At 40.6% G+C, this 19091-nt stretch overlaps 1 protein-coding gene across 2 annotated transcripts in view; it reads left to right on the top strand.

Annotated features, from left to right (window-relative positions):
* Positions 1-13562: 13562 nt before the first annotated feature.
* The window catches only part of NRPD1A (nuclear RNA polymerase D1A), a 32638-nt gene continuing 27109 nt past the window's right edge, over positions 13563-19091 (top strand). For both annotated transcript variants that reach the window (XM_017845140.4, XM_017845138.4), the window contains exons 1-4: positions 13563-13936; positions 15880-15992; positions 16305-16425; positions 16517-16641. In XM_017845140.4, coding sequence (XP_017700629.1) covers positions 15906-15992; positions 16305-16425; positions 16517-16641 — 333 coding nt within the window. In that variant the 5' untranslated portion in view covers positions 13563-13936; positions 15880-15905. The remainder of the gene's footprint in view (positions 13937-15879; positions 15993-16304; positions 16426-16516; positions 16642-19091) is intronic.

The raw sequence follows: 19091 nt of genomic DNA, 5'->3' as shown, positions 1-19091 counted from the left end.
GGATTGCTCACCTCCTGTTTTCAACGTTTAATGGATTGCAGCTGATGACACCTTACAGAAACTTTTTCCCATGGGCATGAGCATTACCTCTGTGCGTCTTTGTGCATGTGTGCACACAGGTGATGCATTTTCAGAACAGATGATAGATTTATAGAGGTGCACATTCGACACTATGTCACCTTTGCATCATAGGCGTGCCCCACATTACACAGAAGAGATGTATGCGTGGTATCTGAGATGATTTGCAGTAATAGATTGACGTGATTCGCAGCACAGTTGTTGGTACTTACCTCCTAAGGGTTTGTGGCCAGGTTCAAATCCTGGTTATTGCTTGGAAAGAAAAATAATAATCAATACGCTTCATTTGACTTGTGTTGGCATTTTGGTAGACCATCTGCCGTGGATGCTAATTCATGATTTATTGCGATCTTGCGTGCCTGCTTATGTATGCAAATTTGATCCTGCATGTTGTACTCGACGATTTGCATCCTTTGACTTGATCCTAGAAATTGGAGAAATTAGTTGTCGCGGACTTGTGGATGGGTCTTCTGCTGAATGTCCGCTGCATAAGTCTGTGAGAATATATATATATATATATATATATATATATATATATATATATATATATAGTTTGCTTTGCCATATGTTTCCTAGTTAAAGTATTGTTGGTGTGTACTTTATTTTTCCCTTCAGAAGATCAAAGTGTGTGATAGGACCCAGCTCTCCTTCACGTCTCAGATGAAGGAAAGGAGAAGTAGCAAGGGAAGAAAGGAAGGGATCTTTATTTTAATAGGCTTCGGAAGCTAGGAAAGATAGATACAGGCTCTACTTTTCTGGGTGAGAGCAACCCGATGCATGCAACTATAAAATACTCTACTTCGGGCGAGAGTAACCCCCAATGCAACTAAGAGACAAGAGATAATACTACACCCTCAGCTACCATCTCACCCCTTCATTTATTCCCCATGGGTGACCTCTTGATAACTGACGTGCGGAAAAGCCGGATGTCACTTCGGAGGACTGTTTCCCACTTCCGACGTCGTGGCCTCGTGCATGGCGTTCGTTCCCTCCTTCTCCTTCGCACCCGAACTGCAAGTGGCTGACCTCTTCTTTTCCTTTACCAGGCTCCCTGCGACTCCGGCGTCTTCGTGGGAAACGTGATCGATGGTCGCGAGATAACGTGGGTTCGGCCTCCGAACTCGTCGTGGTCTGTCGATCCCATCATCCCTCCCCCCTTCAGCCAAAGCCTTGTCCTCAAGGTTGGTTCTTGGGTACTGTTGCTTCAATTGTTGATATTCTTCCCAGGTAGCGTCTTCCCTCGGCAATGATCGCCATTGAACGAGAACTTCTTCGATGATCTTCCCTCCCTTTTTAACCCATCGATAGTCCCTGATGGTGGCTGGTTCCAGTGCGAATTGTCCGTCCTCTTGGATGAGTGGAGACCCTGAACAAGGAACTTGTCCCTCTCCTAGCTTCCGTTTGAGAAGTGATACATGAAATACCGGGTGAACTTTTGCATCCTCTGGTAAGGCTAGCCTATAAGCGACTGGCCCGACGCGCTGAATAATGCGATAGGGTCCGAAATATTTCTGAGCAAGCTTCTGGTGCACTCGTCGGAAGATCGTCTGTTGCCGATATGGTGGGAGTTTTAAAAACACCCATTCCCCTACTTCAAAAGTAACTTCCCTTCTGTTCTTGTCTGCTTGTTGCTTCATTCGTCCTTGAGCCTTCTCCAAGTTGCCTTTTAACTCCTTTATCAGTTGGTCCCGGCTAGCCAAAGTTTTATCAACTTCATCCACCGCTGTGAGCCCTTCCATGTACCGAACGATTGTTGGTGGGGCTCGTCCATATAATGCCTGAAAAGGTGTCATCCCGGCAGTGGAATGGAACGTAGTGTTATACCAGTACTCTGCCCAAGCCAAATTTTGCTCCCACGTCTTCGGAAACTGACTGCACAAACACCTAAGGTATTGTTCGACACATCTGTTAACCACCTCGGTTTGGCCGTCGGATTGAGGGTGGTACGCAGAGCTCATGCGAAGAGTGGTGCCTTGAAGCTTGAAGAATTCGTGCCAGAAATGACTTACGAATATCGGGTCTCGGTCGCTGACAATCGACCTTGGCATCCCATGCAGTCGAGCCACTTGGTTGACGAAAAGTGTTGCCACTTCTCTTGCAGTGTATGGATGGGATAAGGCTAAGAAATGGGCATATTTGGTGAGCCTGTCGACGATGACCAGGATGACATTCTTCCCTTTAGACCATGGTAATCCTTCAATGAAATCCATGGAAATGTCCTCCCACACCTGGGTCGGCACCGGCAATGGTTGGAGTAGTCCGGCCGGGACTTGAGTCTCATATTTATGCTGCTGGCAGACCACGCACTCGGCCACAAATTTTTGGATATCTTTCTTCATCGACTCCCAGTAAAAAGCCTGAGAAATCCGTTTGTAGGTTCTTAGCGTTCCTGAGTGTCCTCCAATTTTTGTATTATGGAATTCCTCCATCAACCTTGCTCCCAACAGCGAACTGGGAGGGATAACGACCCGATCTTTATAATATAGAATTCCTCCTCTGAACTAGTAGTTCTTCATGCGATCGGGTGTAGCTTCGAGTTGCTGAATTTTTTGCTGCAAATAGTGATCTTCCTGATTAGCAGTCCTTATCTCCTCCCAGATGTCGAATACGGGGCGACTGAGAGCATGAAGTGCACTCTCTTCGGGTAGTCGGGATAAAGCATCGGCAGCTGAATTATCCTTCCCTGGTTTGTACACTATTTCGTATTCGTAACCCAGCAGTTTGGTGACCCATTTCTGTTGCTCCGGTGTGCTTACTCGCTGCTCTAGGAAATGCCGTAGACTCTTCTGGTCGGTTCTTATCTGAAACTTCTTTCCCAGCAAGTAAGGATGCCACATCCGCACCGCTTCCATTATAGCCAACATCTCTTTAGCATAAGTCGACCATCCTTTCTTTGTTACACCCAAAGCCTTACTCATATAAGCAACTGGTTTCCCTCCTTGTGTTAACACAGCGCCAATGCCTTTGTCTGAAGCATCTGTTTCAACCACGAAGGTCTCTAAGAAGTTAGGAATGGCAAGCACAGGGGTGGTCATCATTGCTTGCTTAAGAAGATGGAATGCTTGCTCAGCCTGAGGGTTCCATTGAAACTGCCCTTTTCTTAGCAATGTCGTCAAGGGTGCCGCAATGACTCCATAGCTCTTAACAAATTTTCGGTAGTATCCAGTTAATCCCAGAAATCCCCTTAGTTCTGTCACGGTAGTGGGTCGCGGCCATTCCTTCATGGCTTGTATCTTGGTGGCATCAACCTGTACCCCAGCAGCGGATATAATATGACCAAGATACTCCACTTGTTGTTGTCCAAAGAGGCATTTTGAGGGTTGTAAATAGAAGCAATGGTCAGCCAAAATCCTTAGTGTGGTGCGGAGATGGGATATGTGAAGCTCCCAAGTAGGGCTGTATACCAGAATGTCATCAAAGAAGACCAAGATGAACTTACGCAGGTAACTCCTGAAGATGGAATTCATGGCTGCCTGAAATGTTGATGGGGCGTTACATAGTCCAAAGGGCATCACCAAGTACTCAAAATGCCCGTGGTGTGTGCGGAAAGCCGTTTTATGAACATCATCTGGATGAACTCTGAGTTGGTGGTATCCGGCCTTAAGATCCAGCTTAGAGAAATAGCAAGCTCCGTGCAATTCATCCAACATATCATCGACAGTGGGGATCGGAAACCTGTCTTTAATGGTGACCGCGTTGAGAGCCCTATAATCTGTGCAAAACCTCCATGTGCCGTCTTTTTTCTTTACCAGCAAGACAGGAGAGGAGAAAGGACTCTGACTCTCCTGGATAATCCCGGCCTCTAGCATCTCAGTTACTTGGCGCTCGATTTCATTCTTCTGGTAATATGCACATCTAGAGGGCCGAACGTTGATTGCCGAGGTTCCCTCTTGCAGCGGAATCCGATGGACATAAGGTCGCTCTGGAGGTAATCCTCTAGGTGCCTCAAAAAGTGAAGAGTACTCCTTTATCAACTGCTGGAGGTCGGTGGGCCATTCCATCTGCATTGTCGTTGGTTGATGCTCTTTGGTGCCTCGGACCATGATCGCAAAGAGTTGGCTACTCCCCTTGATCTCCTTCTGTATTTCCCGGAAGTCTACAGCTCGGGTGGGTCTCGCCGGTTGCCCGGATAGCCCACACGCTTGGCCGTTCCACCAGAATTTCATGGTCATGTGCTTCCAATCGCAGAGCACAGGTCCAAGTTTCTCCAGCCACTGTATGCCTAGAACGGCATCCAACCCCACCAGCGGCAATGTATAGAAGTCTACCAGGAATCGCTTCCCTTGCAGTTCCAGCTCCACCGACCGGAATATCTCTTGGCATTGTAGGACCTCTCCGTTAGCTACTCGGACTCCAAACTTGACGGTGGCGTCTACGGGCAGCTGAAGTAATTTGGCAACACGGTCACTCACGAAGTTGTGGGTGGATCCGCTGTCTATCAAGACTGTCAAAGGATGTCCTTGGATGCATGCCACCACCCGCATCGTCCGTGGCCCATTCCATCCCGAGAGAGCATGGAGAGAAATCACCGGTTGCGCCTCTTCTCCGGTCGTATTTTCGTCGTAGCGCTCGATGTCGCCGTCTTTAGATCCTTCTGCATCTTCCAAGTGATCGGCTTCGATTAAATAAGCCTGAGGGGTCTTGCACCGGTGTCCTGGGGAGAACTTCTCATTGCATTTAAAACAAAGCCCACGTTCCCGGCGCTGTTGCATCTCCTCCCAGGTGATGCGTCGGATGGGTGTCGGAGCCTGTAGCCGCGGTGCAGTTGTGGATGGGCCCTGGGTTCTCGGAACATTGGTTACTCGGGATGCCACGCCGCGGAATGCCTTCCGCTTCTGCTCCAGTCTCTCCTCCCGCATCCGGGCTATCGTGACTGCTTCGCGCAAGGAGTGAGGTCTCCGCATTCACACCTCCTTTGCGATCTCCTCCTTGAGTCCTCCGACGAACGTGCCAATGAGTGCGTCTGGCGGCCATCCCCGAACTCAGTTAGCTAGTTTTTCGAACTCCTGTTGATACTCCCGCACAGTTCCATGTTGCTGAATTCGGGATAGCTTCTCGTTGAAGTTAATATACTCGTTGGGTCCGAAACGGGCCAGAAGTTCCCGTTCGAACACCCTCCAGGTGATTACAACTCCCTCATCCTGGGACATTCGCCGTAACCACTGCCACCAATGGTTGGCTTCCTCGTCCAAGTAGAATGAAGCGGTGGTTACCCGCCGGTTAGCGGGTACTCCTTGGCCATCGAAGAACTGCTCAGCTCGATCGAGCCAAACAATCGGATCGTTACCAGTAAACCGTGGGAAGTCCATTCTGGGATGACGTTGGATCCCCACGATGTCCTCCGTTCGCCCAAGGGCTCCTTCTCGTGATGATGGGGGTAGTGATGCCGTTGGTTCAAACGGCGGAGGGGACTGCGCTGTAATTTGGAGGTGACGGATAGCCTCCAGGACCTCAGTGAGACGCTCCTCCATCCGTGCTTCTAAGCCGTGCAGCTCTTCTCGCATGGTGTTCACGTCGACTTCCAGACGCTCGATCCTTTCTTTATTTGACATAACCGGCTCTGATACCAGTTGATAGGACCCAGCTCTCCTTCACGTCTCAGATCAAGGAAAGGAGAAGTAGCAAGGGAAGAAAGGAAGGGATCTTTATTTTAATAGGCTTCGGAAGCTAGGAAAGATAGATACAGGCTCTACTTTTCTGGGTGAGAGCAACCCGATGCATGCAACTATAAAATACTCTACTTCGGGCGAGAGTAACCCCCAATGCAACTAAGAGACAAGAGATAATACCACACCCTCAGCTACCATCTCACCCCCTCATTTATTCCCCATGGGTGACCTCTTGATAACTGACGTGCGGAAAAGTCGGATGTCACTTCGGAGGACTGTTTCCCACTTCCGACGTCGTGGCCTCGTGCATGGCGTTCGTTCCCTCCTTCTCCTTCGCACCCGAACTGCAAGTGGCTGACCTCTTCTTTTCCTTTACCAGGCTCCCTGCGACTCCGGCGTCTTCGTGGGAAACGTGATCGATGGTCGCGAGATAACGTGGGTTCGGCCTCCGAACTCGTCGTGGTCTGTCGATCCCATCAGTGTGCTGCTTCAATTCTTGCATGAAGCAGTGATTGGAGAATTGGGCATTTTCAGTTCCTTTTGTCAGACGTCGAGCTTTGGTGTTTCATGCTTATTTTGAATTAGACTGACAACTGAAAAAGTATTTGATTGGAAGAACTTTTCTTTGGTCGGCTTTGATTTTTGCACACCAATAAACTTTTCGAAGATCACAAAATGCTGGTATATCAATGTTATACCAGCATCAAGGCATCATCATCGCAGGCATCAAGGCATGGCACGGCATGGCTCTGTTTGCGCACCCAGGCTGGCATCAGCCCTCAATCCACAAAATCCAAGTTGATCTTGAGCTATTGTAGTTCATTAAATACAAGTCTACATGTATTAAATTATCAAATATAAAAGTATTCAACATATAAAAATTTTAAGATCTGAATCTTTTCAGAAATTATAATAAAAAAATTTAGAAATTAAAAAAAGAAAAAAAAACTCCAGCAGCATGCGCTGTATGAGTTCCTGTGCAAGTTTGCAGCGTATAATTGGAACGGTTGTATCAAGTTTGCAGTTTATAGTCATCAATTATCATGAGAGACATGTGAGGCAGCACCGAGAACGGGAGATTGTTGCTGTGGCGGCAGAACAGAGAAAACAGGAGAAAGAGGGAGGAAGAGAAAGAGGAGAGGAAGGAGAGGAAAGAGAAGAAGAAAATAAGGGGAAGAAATCTTAATTTACTTCATTAAATTCTAATCATAACCAGGTCCATATATATAGGGCCCAAAATAAGAAAATTAACATAAAACTCCTTATACACAAATAATTTTCAATAAAATCCAAAATACTACAAATAAAGTCTTACAACAATAAAATTACAAGCCCAAAAATAAAAAAATAAAATCTAAAATAAAAATGGTGTAATAAACGGACGGATGATCATCTCTGATGTCCCCATTACATGATTGTTTGGTAATTTGTTTCTGTGTTTTTGTCAGAAAAAAAACCATTTTTTCTGTCTTTTGCTGACTATCTTGATAATGTGACCTCCTGAAATGCCATGTTATTCTTTGTCAGATTTGCCCTTTATCTCCTTCCAGCCATTTGGAGGCATATGTGGAGTTTGGACTGCTTGGTATTATTCCTACCAACCACCCACAATGACACAAAACATTGAAAGGTGGGACTTCAAATCATAGAGAAGAACACGTGCTGAATTATCTGTTTCTTGGACCTCATAATTTTCTTTTTTCCTGCGCTACTCTTTTAACTCGTTATTCTCTATTTTTTTAATAAAATTTGGAGGAAGGTCTTCCTTCCTCCACTTGCATAAAAAAAAAAAAAACAAAGAAAGAGGCCCACAAAGTAATAGGAAATAATAAGCACCTTTTCAAGTTAGAAATAATTGAGTTTTTTTATTGCATCGGCCAAGATTGTAGTAGAACAATGATTTGATTTAAAAATTTAGTACTGTTGGGGATGGAGGGGGCTAGGGACTCAGTTCTACATCGGTTGAGTAGTGGAAAGTATTGTGCCTTATTAAGAAGGAGTACACCCCTTTCCTTGCGAGGCGCCTTTTTAAAGGGCAAAGCCATGAGAGGTGACGGCACCCAAAGAGCCGACGAGGCTCGAGCATGACCGAACCCCAAAACGGACAATATCTTGCACGGGAATACAATCTCCTTTTCTTGCTCTAATAGATGGTGCGGTGAGCGTGGACCCCCTACAGATCCCTCACAAATCCTTCCCACTCGGGAGGCTAGTGTTGGAGGTGGAAGGGGCTAGGGATTTAGTCTCACATCGATTGAGTAGCGGAAATAATTGTGCCTTATTAAGGAGGGGTACACCCCTTTCTTCGCCAGGCATCTTTTTAAAGGGCAAAGCAATGAGGGGTGATGGTATCCAAAGAGCCGAAAAAGCCCGAGCGTAGCCGAACCCCAAAGCAGACAATACCTCACGCGATGACGCAATCTTCTTTTCCTGCTCTAATGAGTACCATCTAATATTTCGATTTTTTTTTTAAAAAGATTGCATGGAAGATCAGGTAGTTTCAATGAGATAATGGAACAAAAGTATAATGCACAGAAGATAGTTTTATTGATAAGTTGTTGCATTCGGATTAGCGACGCATTCGGTTGGAAGTCCTACGAAGGAGTTCTTAAGAATATCATTAATTGGATCGCCTATGGCAACCCCAACCACCTGCACCCTCTTTCATCCATCATCTCCCCCCTCTCACTCCTTTGTATTCTGTTTTCAGTGTGCTCTCCACCATCAATGGAGGAGCTTTGTCTCAGAACTGGAAGTTGGCCCTGAACTATGGTTCAACCTGCAAGCAATAGCAATGCCTTCTATGACTTCGATAGTACGACTGTAAGATCTAGCAAATATGCTACATTTGTTTAGCCAGATACTGAGAATTCTACGGTCCAATTATGAAAATAACCAATATCCCCTGTAGCTTGTGCTCTTGGAAGAGGGTTCTGACAATCCACGTCAGCCTCAATAACTTTTTTCTAATGCAAGTCTTTGAATGGTCTGAATTGAGAAGGCAGAGGATGGGAGTAGGAAGAATCAGAATTCAGTATGACTGTTAGTGACACAATACCAAGCTCTTCCATCCCTTTTTGTTGATCAAACTGAAAGCTTCATGTTATAGTCATCAACTATGTACTACATATCCTACCATTCTCAGTGCATTTGTAATCTTTTTCCTTTTCCTTTCAATTAACTCTTCCAAAAGCTGCATCTCAGCCTCAACTCAATATTAGAGCTGGCTCTATTTTCATATGTCAAGAGAACTCATCCTCAATGGAAAGCAATACGCTGTTACATAGCTTTGTACTCTCGAAAGATATAGAACCAAGATTCGCCATCTCACAACTGGACCCATACCGGCACCATCCTACTACAATATCGGTACCCGATGTAGTATGAGGAGTACCGAGTATCGTATGGTACGAAACTGTATACTGATTCGATATTGATATGGTACGGTACATTTGGTACAGTATGGTATCAAACCAGTATAGCAAACTTTGTATGAAACAAAAGTCTATCTTGAGAAACGGTGGCAATTGCTAGCCAAGGGGCTTTGTTGTTGCACCAATAAGTGATCGGATGCATCTGTAACCATATCAACAGAGACAGATATCCTGTCATCAGCAATTGCCTCATCCTACTTTCTCCCAGTTGCAGTGGCGATGCCAGCTTCAGCATTGTAAAAATTCGGATACCTGGAGATGCTAGCTTGCAGCCTTTCAGAGGTTAAAAGTCGACATTCCATATGCTGGGACTCTGTTTTCCTTTGTCAAGAGATTCTTGCCTTCTTGGGCTGGTAAAAAGCGGAGGAGGTTACGGAATGTTAGCTGCACTTAATATTGGGAGTGTTTGATGACGAATTGAAGCCGGGTGACTAAGTTGGAAGTTTGTGGAAGATTGGAAGAGTAGAAGAGTTGATCTGGAAACAGTTTAAAGATTCCTGCGGCAATCGTTAGCAAGTATTATTTCTCAAAAAATTAAAAAAAAAAGAAAATCATTACCAAGAAGTTGGTACAGCATATTGGGAGGTGGCGAGGTCTCTTGAACCACCGTCTACTATGATAGAACATTCAATTATGTAGTTTGTGGGCAATAAAGTTTCATATTAGTTACAATATATTTATGGCACATATATTTATGTCAGAGGAAATACATTGACAAGATCTCTCCTAGGAACAGAGATGACACTACTTCAAATCTTACATGCAAACTCACCAATCAGTTTGGGGTAGATGTCACATCATAATTTCAATACCAATTCCTATCCTTGTTTTTGATTGCCCTAAATAACTGAATATACTTTTGAAACATTCATGCTTGGTTATTTTATATTATAAATTAGTTACATTCTGTAGGCGATTTGGATGACTGCAATCAAAAGCTTTCCCAAACCATAGGCCTGGTGCGATAGCTTGTGCAAACAACAATTTATCTTAGTGGGAAGTCATTATCTAGCCTTGCCAAAATATCTATTTATCTTGTCAAGATGGGAGGCTTACAACTTTAAACCATTTGTGATATTCCATTAGCTTGATTGACATGTAGTAACTAAGGTATATAAAAAAATTAGCTGATATAGTGCAAGTGAGATTGATGATAGATTGTAAGAAATATTTAAAAATATAATATAATGTATCTTAAAAAAACATATTGACCTATATGCTGACATCGAGTTATTCGATATCTTGTGGTATAAAGATTAAATTGGCCACTATAGGGAATTGATATTCATATAAATATTATATAGTAGGGGGAAATTAAGCTGCAAAACATGGCTTTATTTCCTTTTTATCTGTAGTCCCTATTTATTGGATATTTTATTCTTGGCCCTTAGTTTTATAATTTTAATGTCTGATTGATGTGTAATTTAGGTTTAGTTGCATGTAAAATATAAATAAGTTTTGCATAAGAAAGAAGGTCTAACTGTGTCCAAAGGACTACATGTAGAATGGCTAAGTGTGCAAGGTAAGGTTTTCAAAGATCATATATGTGTCATCTTTGTAAGTGATTGAGACTGAGATAAACCAAGATCTTGATTTATCTTAATTGAGATAAAAGAAGAAAATTTTACAAAAACCAAGATCTTCCAAGATATTAGTTGAGCTTTTAGAACAGATATATTGGAATGATAAATCCCAAATTAGCAACTGCTCTTAAACATTTAATGTAATTTTTTTTACTAAAAATTTATTTAAGGAAGTAAAAAGGTTATGTGTGTAAAAATATTAGTCAATATGTTGGTGTTATATCGGCTTTTAGTTTGGAAATTATTGATTTAATCAATTGAGTAGAGTTTCCTGCATTGATCGAAACTAAAAATCTATTTAATTAAAAAAGGCTAAGTAAAAATAGCAGTCGAGATGCAGGGATGAAAACCTTTGGTGCAAGGACTAATCATCATATTAGCGAAATAAAGGTACATCTAAGTGTTAAGTCTTGCTTTATCTTTTGGCTAGGATCATAATTTCTCATATTGGCCAAGATTAGGGACACTATAAAAAAAATCTTAATGCCTATTTTTCTTTTGTTTCAAGTGCAATCACCAGGTTAGTCATGTTCAAACTATTAAACATACTTTCCCCAAACTCTAGATATTAGAAAAATATTAATAATCAATCTTTTGTTCAGCTGTGATTTAATGGTCCTTGCATGTAAGCAATTTATGTCCAGTGGTGCTTAACCAGCTCAGTTATTTTTGCACAGTTAAGGGTGTATGAGTCAGATCCAATCCCATTTAAGTCCAGGTCTACCATCTATATCCACTCCAACTTGCCTGCAGATTGGGTGAGATTTTGGGAGAAACCGGCTAGGTTGGTTTAGGTCCAAGTGTAATGCTATATTTTTAGGCTATGATCAAGGTCAATGTATTTTGAATAATGCTATAGAGCTCCTGTTGTGCATACAAACAATTCTCTTGCCATGTGGCAAGAGGTATTGGTACAAGCACGGTATTTATTGACAAACATGAGGTTTTGTTGATTATAACTTATAAGTTGCTAAATTGATGATTGTGTACCTGTGCCGAGAGACTTGAAGCATTTTCCTTGTACGTCAGGAGAAGGAATATTTTAGAAAATTGCAAAACCCTCAGATTTTATATAATTATTATCTAGGCACTAAAAAAAAAATTATAACTAGTTGCTCGAAGAAGATTTATCACATTATTTTGCCATATAAGTATTACAAGAGCTGTTAACCTATCCGATGTAGGACTATTATTCTTCAACATAATATGACATATCAATATATTATATTATATTATACTATTAAAATAATTATTATAAGGTTTTGTAACTTGTAAATTATTTTAATTAATTTTGTTTTTGAGATTTGAATCTGAACTTTTCATCGTAAAAAATTATCTTTTCAACGTATTCAAGCAAACTTTTTACCCAAAAGCTCTAAAGTAATCTTTATTTAATTTTTAGAGGAGTCCAAAAGCTGTGTCAAATTTTTTACCATATTTAAAACTGCTCAAAAGAATTTCTGGTCTCCAAGAACTGGCATTTGGTACTGAAAAAATAATGCCATTTTTTTTTTTTCTTGCTAAACAAAGTAGGTCCTTTGGTGATCAGGAGGGGTTAAAATAAGAATTTTGCCTTTGATCGCTCAGAAAAACCATGAGTTAGATGAGTCCCAGCCTTCCAGGAAAGTTTTGCGGGAGATGGAACATTTTTCAATTATAATTGACACAAGTAGGAAACCAGATCCCTCGAGGTAGCTCTGACAACAAATTTATTAGTGGAACCGTCACACCCACAACCAAATACCTAGCTTATTGCTGTTTTGACACATCAGCATATTGTGAGCATAACTGAGGGAGGACGAAAATCAAACAACCATCAGAAGCAAGGACTAGAGATAATGTTCACCTCCGGGGCTGCGGATACGCCCCCTCCTCTCGAATATTGCAATGGATACGCTCGCCTCAACGGAATATTGCAAAGGATACCCTGGTTATTTATGCGCCAATAAAAGCATTCACTTTCCGTCTAATCAGATGAATAAATTATAATTTTTTTATAAATATCTTTATAAAAATTTAAATTCATATAAATTTTTTAAAATTTATATTTATTACTGTCCTACTATAAAACATTGATTTTGCACAAATATCTTTAATATAATAATTTTTCTAATATCATTAATAAAAACTATATTTATTTTAACTAAAAATAAAATAAAATTTTAAAATTATTTTTTATTCTGTTTTTTTTATATCTATTCATTAAAAATATTTTAGTTATTTTAATTGAAAATCATGAATATAAATATCAAATTTTAAAAAATATTTATATAAAAGTTAATATTTAAAAAAATATTTATGAAAATAAATTAATTTCTAATGGTCAATTTTTTCGAACTAAGTTCCCAGTCCTACGTGTTCTCGTCGCCGGAAACATGAATTTGGAATTTCACTCTGACGCAATCTAAAAATATCCCGTTTTCCTGCTGAACGGTGGATTGCAACGGCACACTGCTCAAACAACACGCCTCGTAAGTTCCCCAAATTAAAACCACAATCGCGTGGCCTGCCCCTCCGGAACCCCTTTACAAAAACTTTACGACCCACGTCACCGGGACCACCAACCTGGTCTTGGTTCGTCTCCACATGGAGTCGTATTTAACGAAAAGGACGTCTGAGAGACAGGTGACCTGAAGACCACCGTGCCAGGGCATTAGCCGTAAATGTTGTCACTTTTAGGGGCGAACTTCTCGCCCTCTAACCATGAATTTAATGTTCCTCCTGATGCTGTTGGCTCGTGAGTCGGTGTCAGTTCCGTAATTCCGTATTCTTTCGGGGGCGTCTTCTCTGACAACCTGCTCGCCTTCTCGCGCCAGCGAGTGCTCTTTCCGTCTTCCAAACAAAAATAAAAATAAAAATAAAAGTAAAGAACCCTATAAGAACTAGGATTCTTAGAGAGAGAGAGAGAGAAGATGAGAAACCGGCGGCGTGTTCTCTAATCGCTGCTGTCTCCCTATTCTCCTTCTCCTCCTCTTCTATTCTTTAGCGCTCGCAGAGGTGGGGGGAGTTCGGTTTTCTCCTCTCGTCTCTCTCGTTGTTTTGTTTGTTTAATCTCTCCCTGCTTGCTCTGTTTTTTTTTTTTGTTTTCTTCTGCTGGCTTGTGTCCACCTCGCCCTTCCCTCGGAAACTCCATTCTTTTCTGCATAAAAGGGCGTTTGGGGTCTAGTGTATGTTGCCCTGCCCCTTTGTAACGCCTCGGGTCAAGAAAGGAGAGCCTTTTGGGTTTTTGCTGGTATGAAAGCTCTCGCCTTTCCCCTTTTCTCCTATTCTTCTACCTCCCGTTCCTTTTCTTGGTGTCCTGTTGCGGAATCGTGCGGGCTCTGATTGGTCTTTTTTCGGTTTTCTTGGTTTTGATGATGCCTTGTTCTTTATTATTGTTGTTTGGGTGGAATATGGATTCATGTGGCTGATTCTGTGGCTTTCTTGATGTTTCTTGATATGGATTCTTGTTTTTGATCCAATTTAGAGTTTTATGGGGGAACCTTGATTGTTTGGTGGAAAAAGGGATTAATGTGGCTGAGAATTTTTGATTTCTTGATGTTTCTTGAAACGTATTCATATTTTTGTGTGTCTATTTAGTGTTTTTTGTGCCCATTTTTGATTGGTTCCGTTGTTTTCTCTTCTTCTCTGGTGTAAAGTTTTTTACATGCGAGTGTTCTGTTTTTACATGCGGTGTTGATGGTTTTCCTGAGCAATGCGTCTGGAATTTATGCTGAAACTGGGCATTGGTGATTGTTATACAATCTTGTATTTGACATTGCTGTCTTTTTTTCCCCCTTGAACCCCCTGCATCTGCTGAACATCAGTCCTTGATTTGAATTCGGGAATACAGAGTTCGCTGAACATGTAGTCTTGCACTGAACCAAAAGATGCTTTTGTGTGGCACAAACTTTTTCCTGCCACAGTGAAAGTGGAGTTGTAGATTCAAGAAATCCCCCATTTACAAAAGTTGTGTTCGGGAGTGTGTTTTGGCTAAGACTTCTTTGTTTGCTTTGTTTTTCAAGTTTTCTGTATTACAGTGTAGCTCTTTTTCACTCTCTGACATGTGCCTCAATTAAATTAAAAACAAGTGTTACAAGTCCAATAATTTAATTCATGTTTATATATTGGACTTTCATTGTGTCCATGGATATAAAATAATATATGTACAAATATTACTGGATTAACTATAATGGAATCTTCATCACAAATGTGGACTGTGATTAAAAAAATTGCTTGTGATAAAACAAATTGCACCTGTTTGATTATTTACATAGAGCATTTTATGAAAAACCACATTCCTGAAGTATCTTGAAGAATCATCTCTCATGCCCCTGCTGTTCGGAAACAGCAGGTGTAGATTGGTTTGTATCAGTTTAGAAACTTTTTTCATTTAGGACAACCTATCTGTTAAATCATAAATGCTAAGGTTGACACGTTTTTTCTGTGGATAGAACTAATCATGTTTCATCATAAATGCCAAAGTGGACATTTTATCTTTCAGGAGAAAACTATTTCTGTTTCATCATAAATGCTATGGTTTATTTGTAACTGATCGTGCCTTAAAATGATAATTAACTTAGAAAGGCAAGAACTAACCAATTGATTTGCCAAAGTTGGCTTTCATTTGTGTCAGTACTCGAGGATTTTAAGCTGTCTTGACAGATTTAGAAACTGAGAAGACTAACTATTGTAGTTGGGCATTCTCATACACAATTTGATATATTGTATAACAATGCATATATCACACATATTTTTAGGCCACAGCGGTTGCTCTTGTTTCGGTATGCAAGAGGGGCTTTCAATGTTATCTTTCATAGGTATATGCTTAATAATTCTGTTTCTATCGAGGAGTGTGAAATGGGCTTGGATATCTCAAAGTAAGAATCTCTTCGTAATACTTTAGTTGCTTAGACATTTAAATAGTCTATCATGTGGTAGACAGTGGTATCCATTTCTTTACAAACTTAATACCATGTCCTCGGTTACCATGCCCTTTTCTTTTTATGGAAGACTGTTGTCATGGTATTTGCATTTCTTTCTTGATGCACAGAATCAAATTATTTTTGGGTGCTTGGTCTTCTGAAAAATGCACTACATTGCTCTAATGCAAATTTTATGTTACTACTACGTTGACACACTTCTTCTTGTATATATTATTATTTCTACTGATAATTGTTAATTTATTTCATGTAGGCAAGCAAAACATTTGGATACTAAGCATGGCTAGCGACCAGATTATTGAGCTGATGGCACCATCTGGGCTCTTAACTGGCATAGAGTTTGACATATTGACTGATGATGATATAGTAAGCATTTTTTTTTTATTCCAACTGAGGCTTGCGGTTTTATGCTCTTTCCTGTTGCATTCCTGAAGTTTTAGAAAAATTGTATTTCATTGGGATCTCATGCTAGCTTAGCTTGGTTGCGGAGTGTTTAAGCTCTCTCTCTCTCTCTCTCCCCCTCTCCCCCCCTCTGATCAGTTTTCTTACGGTACTTATACTTTATTTTTTTCCCATTGCTTATTTCTACTGAACTTTCTGTCATGGAACTGTTTCATTTGCTACTGCTTTTCTACTTATAAAATCATCTTACTCTGCATTTTTTTTATGATTTTTTAGGAAAAAATATGTCATGTCAACATTGTAGAGAGCAATGATGTGACTAATGCTAAATTGGGCTTGCCAAATGCATCTTCTCGTTGTCAAACATGTGGTTCCAAAAACACAAGAGATTGTGAGGGTGGGTCCATGTTTTGCAATGAATATTACTTATATGACTTTTCTTCCTTTTATAATGGATTTTTCTGAGTATGCTAATATTGCTTTATCAGGTCATGTTGGATTGATTAAACTACCAAGAACAATTTATCATCCATATTTTGTAACAGAAGTCATTCAAATTCTGAACCAGATCTGTCCTGGTTGCATGTCCATTAAGGGAGACCTACAAATGAAGGTGAGCTACTGTACACTTTGATGTGAATTTTGGTTGTGTCATTCAGATAAGTGATTTGAATCTATTTATAATTTTATTACTACTCTGCATTTTAACTTACTATAGAATTTGAGTCAGATTACCTTTTGCTTCTTCATGGCTGTAATTTTTTAGTGAACTGACCTGTAAATACTTTTTTTCCTTTTGACTTTTGAGATACTCCTTCCCCTCCCCCACTTTTTTCATGTCTAAAAGGTTTTTAAAGGTGTTGATGTTTGGAATAGAGATGGATATGGATTATTAGAATACTGCTTTGCCATGCATATTTTTTCTTTTGTGCTATACAACTAAAGAACTTTTCTAGGATATGGTCACTACGCACTTCTATGTTTTGCTAGTTGCCTCTTGGTTGCTTTGTATTTTGCTGAAGGTGCCATACATAATAAAGAAAAACCTCTCCTGTATAAAAGCTTGTACAAGTTCGCGTTTTTCCGTGGAAACAAAATTAGAAAAGAAGTGTTAAAACATAACACTTAATAATTTTATTGCTTAAGTTGTATGGGAAGAAATATGATTGTAATATTAATCTATACCAGCCACAATTACAGATTTTTGGTTGACCTCTTAGATCTATTTTTATGAGAATAAAGTATTAACAATTAATATGCATTTTCTAGACACTTTTCAATTGGAGCGTGAAATTCACATGAGTCATGTTTTTGAAGATGTTAAAGACATATAATGATAATGAGAAACAGTTCCGTTAAAAGTGAGATCCTGAATGATATGCTAAATCTGGCTGAATGAATGTTTATCCCTAATGCTTGACATGCCAAGATTAGTCATGCTAGTGATCTAGGAATCCCTTTGGTTATCGTCTTCAATTGGTAAATATGTGGTTGTGGATGACACTCATATAGAGATGTCACTCCCCGAACTCGTCACCTGGGCCATCCACGTGACACGGCCGCGTGAACCCTAGAGCGATGCCCTAGAGATCATGCAAGGCCTAAAATGAACAGATATCCATTAACTCAATGGTTAATAGCTAAATAATCTAGCTAAATAATCTAACTAAATAAATCCACTATATTCAAATAATAAAACCGATTCAATTACTAGATATCTAATTGTTCGTTTGGCATTAGAAAATAAAGTAACTATAGACTCCATCACTCAAACTCTGCGCCCGACCCATCCGAGACTAAGCATCCTGCAACTCTAAAAGGAAAAGAAAAGAAGTGGCGTGAGCTTTATAGACTAGCAAGAATTTTCCCACATCAACACCTTTATAATAATAATAAATGAGAGATTATCAAATAACTATTACTTATATAAATTCCATGCCACAAAATACTATAATCATAAAACGTGCATAGCAAACACACATCTTTTAATGCAATAAATCACATCAAATAATTATCTCAAAATAGCATCTATTGGATCTGATAATATTTAGGTTCTTAGCTCTGGACTACCTCAACCATGTTTCCAACATGTGGTGGGGCATCAAGAGTGCCATATTTCTGGCTGTGGCGGGGCATTAACAGTATTGCGTTTCCAGCTTGTGGCGGGGCATTAATAGTACTGCGTTTCCAGCCGTGGCTGGGCATCAACTACATTTCCAGCCCGTGGCGGGGCATCAATAGTACCACATTTCCAGCCTGTGGCGGGGCATCAACAATACCATATTTCCGACCTATGGTGGGGCATCAACAATGTGCCTAGCTTAGAGCAGCACAACCATACAGATGTACAATTCAATTACGTGCTTGTTAAGTAAACATAATTCAAGATCATACTCTCTTGTGAAAATTTGATGAACACATGTACCCAAATCGAGAATTAGTTATATATGATAATAAGTCCATAAAGATCCACATGTACTTAATAGATAAGTATATAATAAGTAGCCATCATATACTATACAAAGCAAAATCACCAATGCACAAAATAGCTTTTATATATAAGCGTTTAAGTACAGCGTACACCGATCTACTCCTTGATCTACGAACTCGGGCAACATTTTCTTGCCTAGACGGTTGCTCACCTATAGAGTTGGATTTCATCATCAGAATAATCATAATCGTCAATGGGTTATGGTAAATGATCATAACAAGGTCAGCCCGAACACTCTCCTAGAGCCACATAACGCCGATCTGGAACTCTCCTAGGGCCGTATAATGTAGATCTAAGAGATCTGGGACCCCTCCCAGGTTCAAGGGTCATTTAGGACCCATAAATCCATAGGCTTTATAGAGAGAGGATGAGTGATGAACAGAGAAAGAGAGAAGAGGAGAGAAAAAAGGAAAGAGCAAGGAGAGAAAAGAGCGAAAGGTCCCTCTCAGAACCTAAGACTCTGACGAGCGCTCAACTAAAATCTCCGATGAGCAAGAGAAGAAGAAAAGAACCGACAGTGGTTAGTGGTGGTGATTGGCAAAAACCTGTAGGTGGTGAGGCAAAAGAGGGTG

The sequence above is a fragment of the Phoenix dactylifera genome, chromosome 3 (assembly GCF_051530095.1).
Source record: "Phoenix dactylifera cultivar Ajwa chromosome 3, Ajwa_hap1_PhDact_Kaust_v1.1, whole genome shotgun sequence".
NCBI lineage: Eukaryota > Viridiplantae > Streptophyta > Magnoliopsida > Arecales > Arecaceae > Phoenix > Phoenix dactylifera.
Note: the sequence above shows the minus strand (reverse complement) of the source record. Positions and strands in the feature narration are given on the sequence as shown.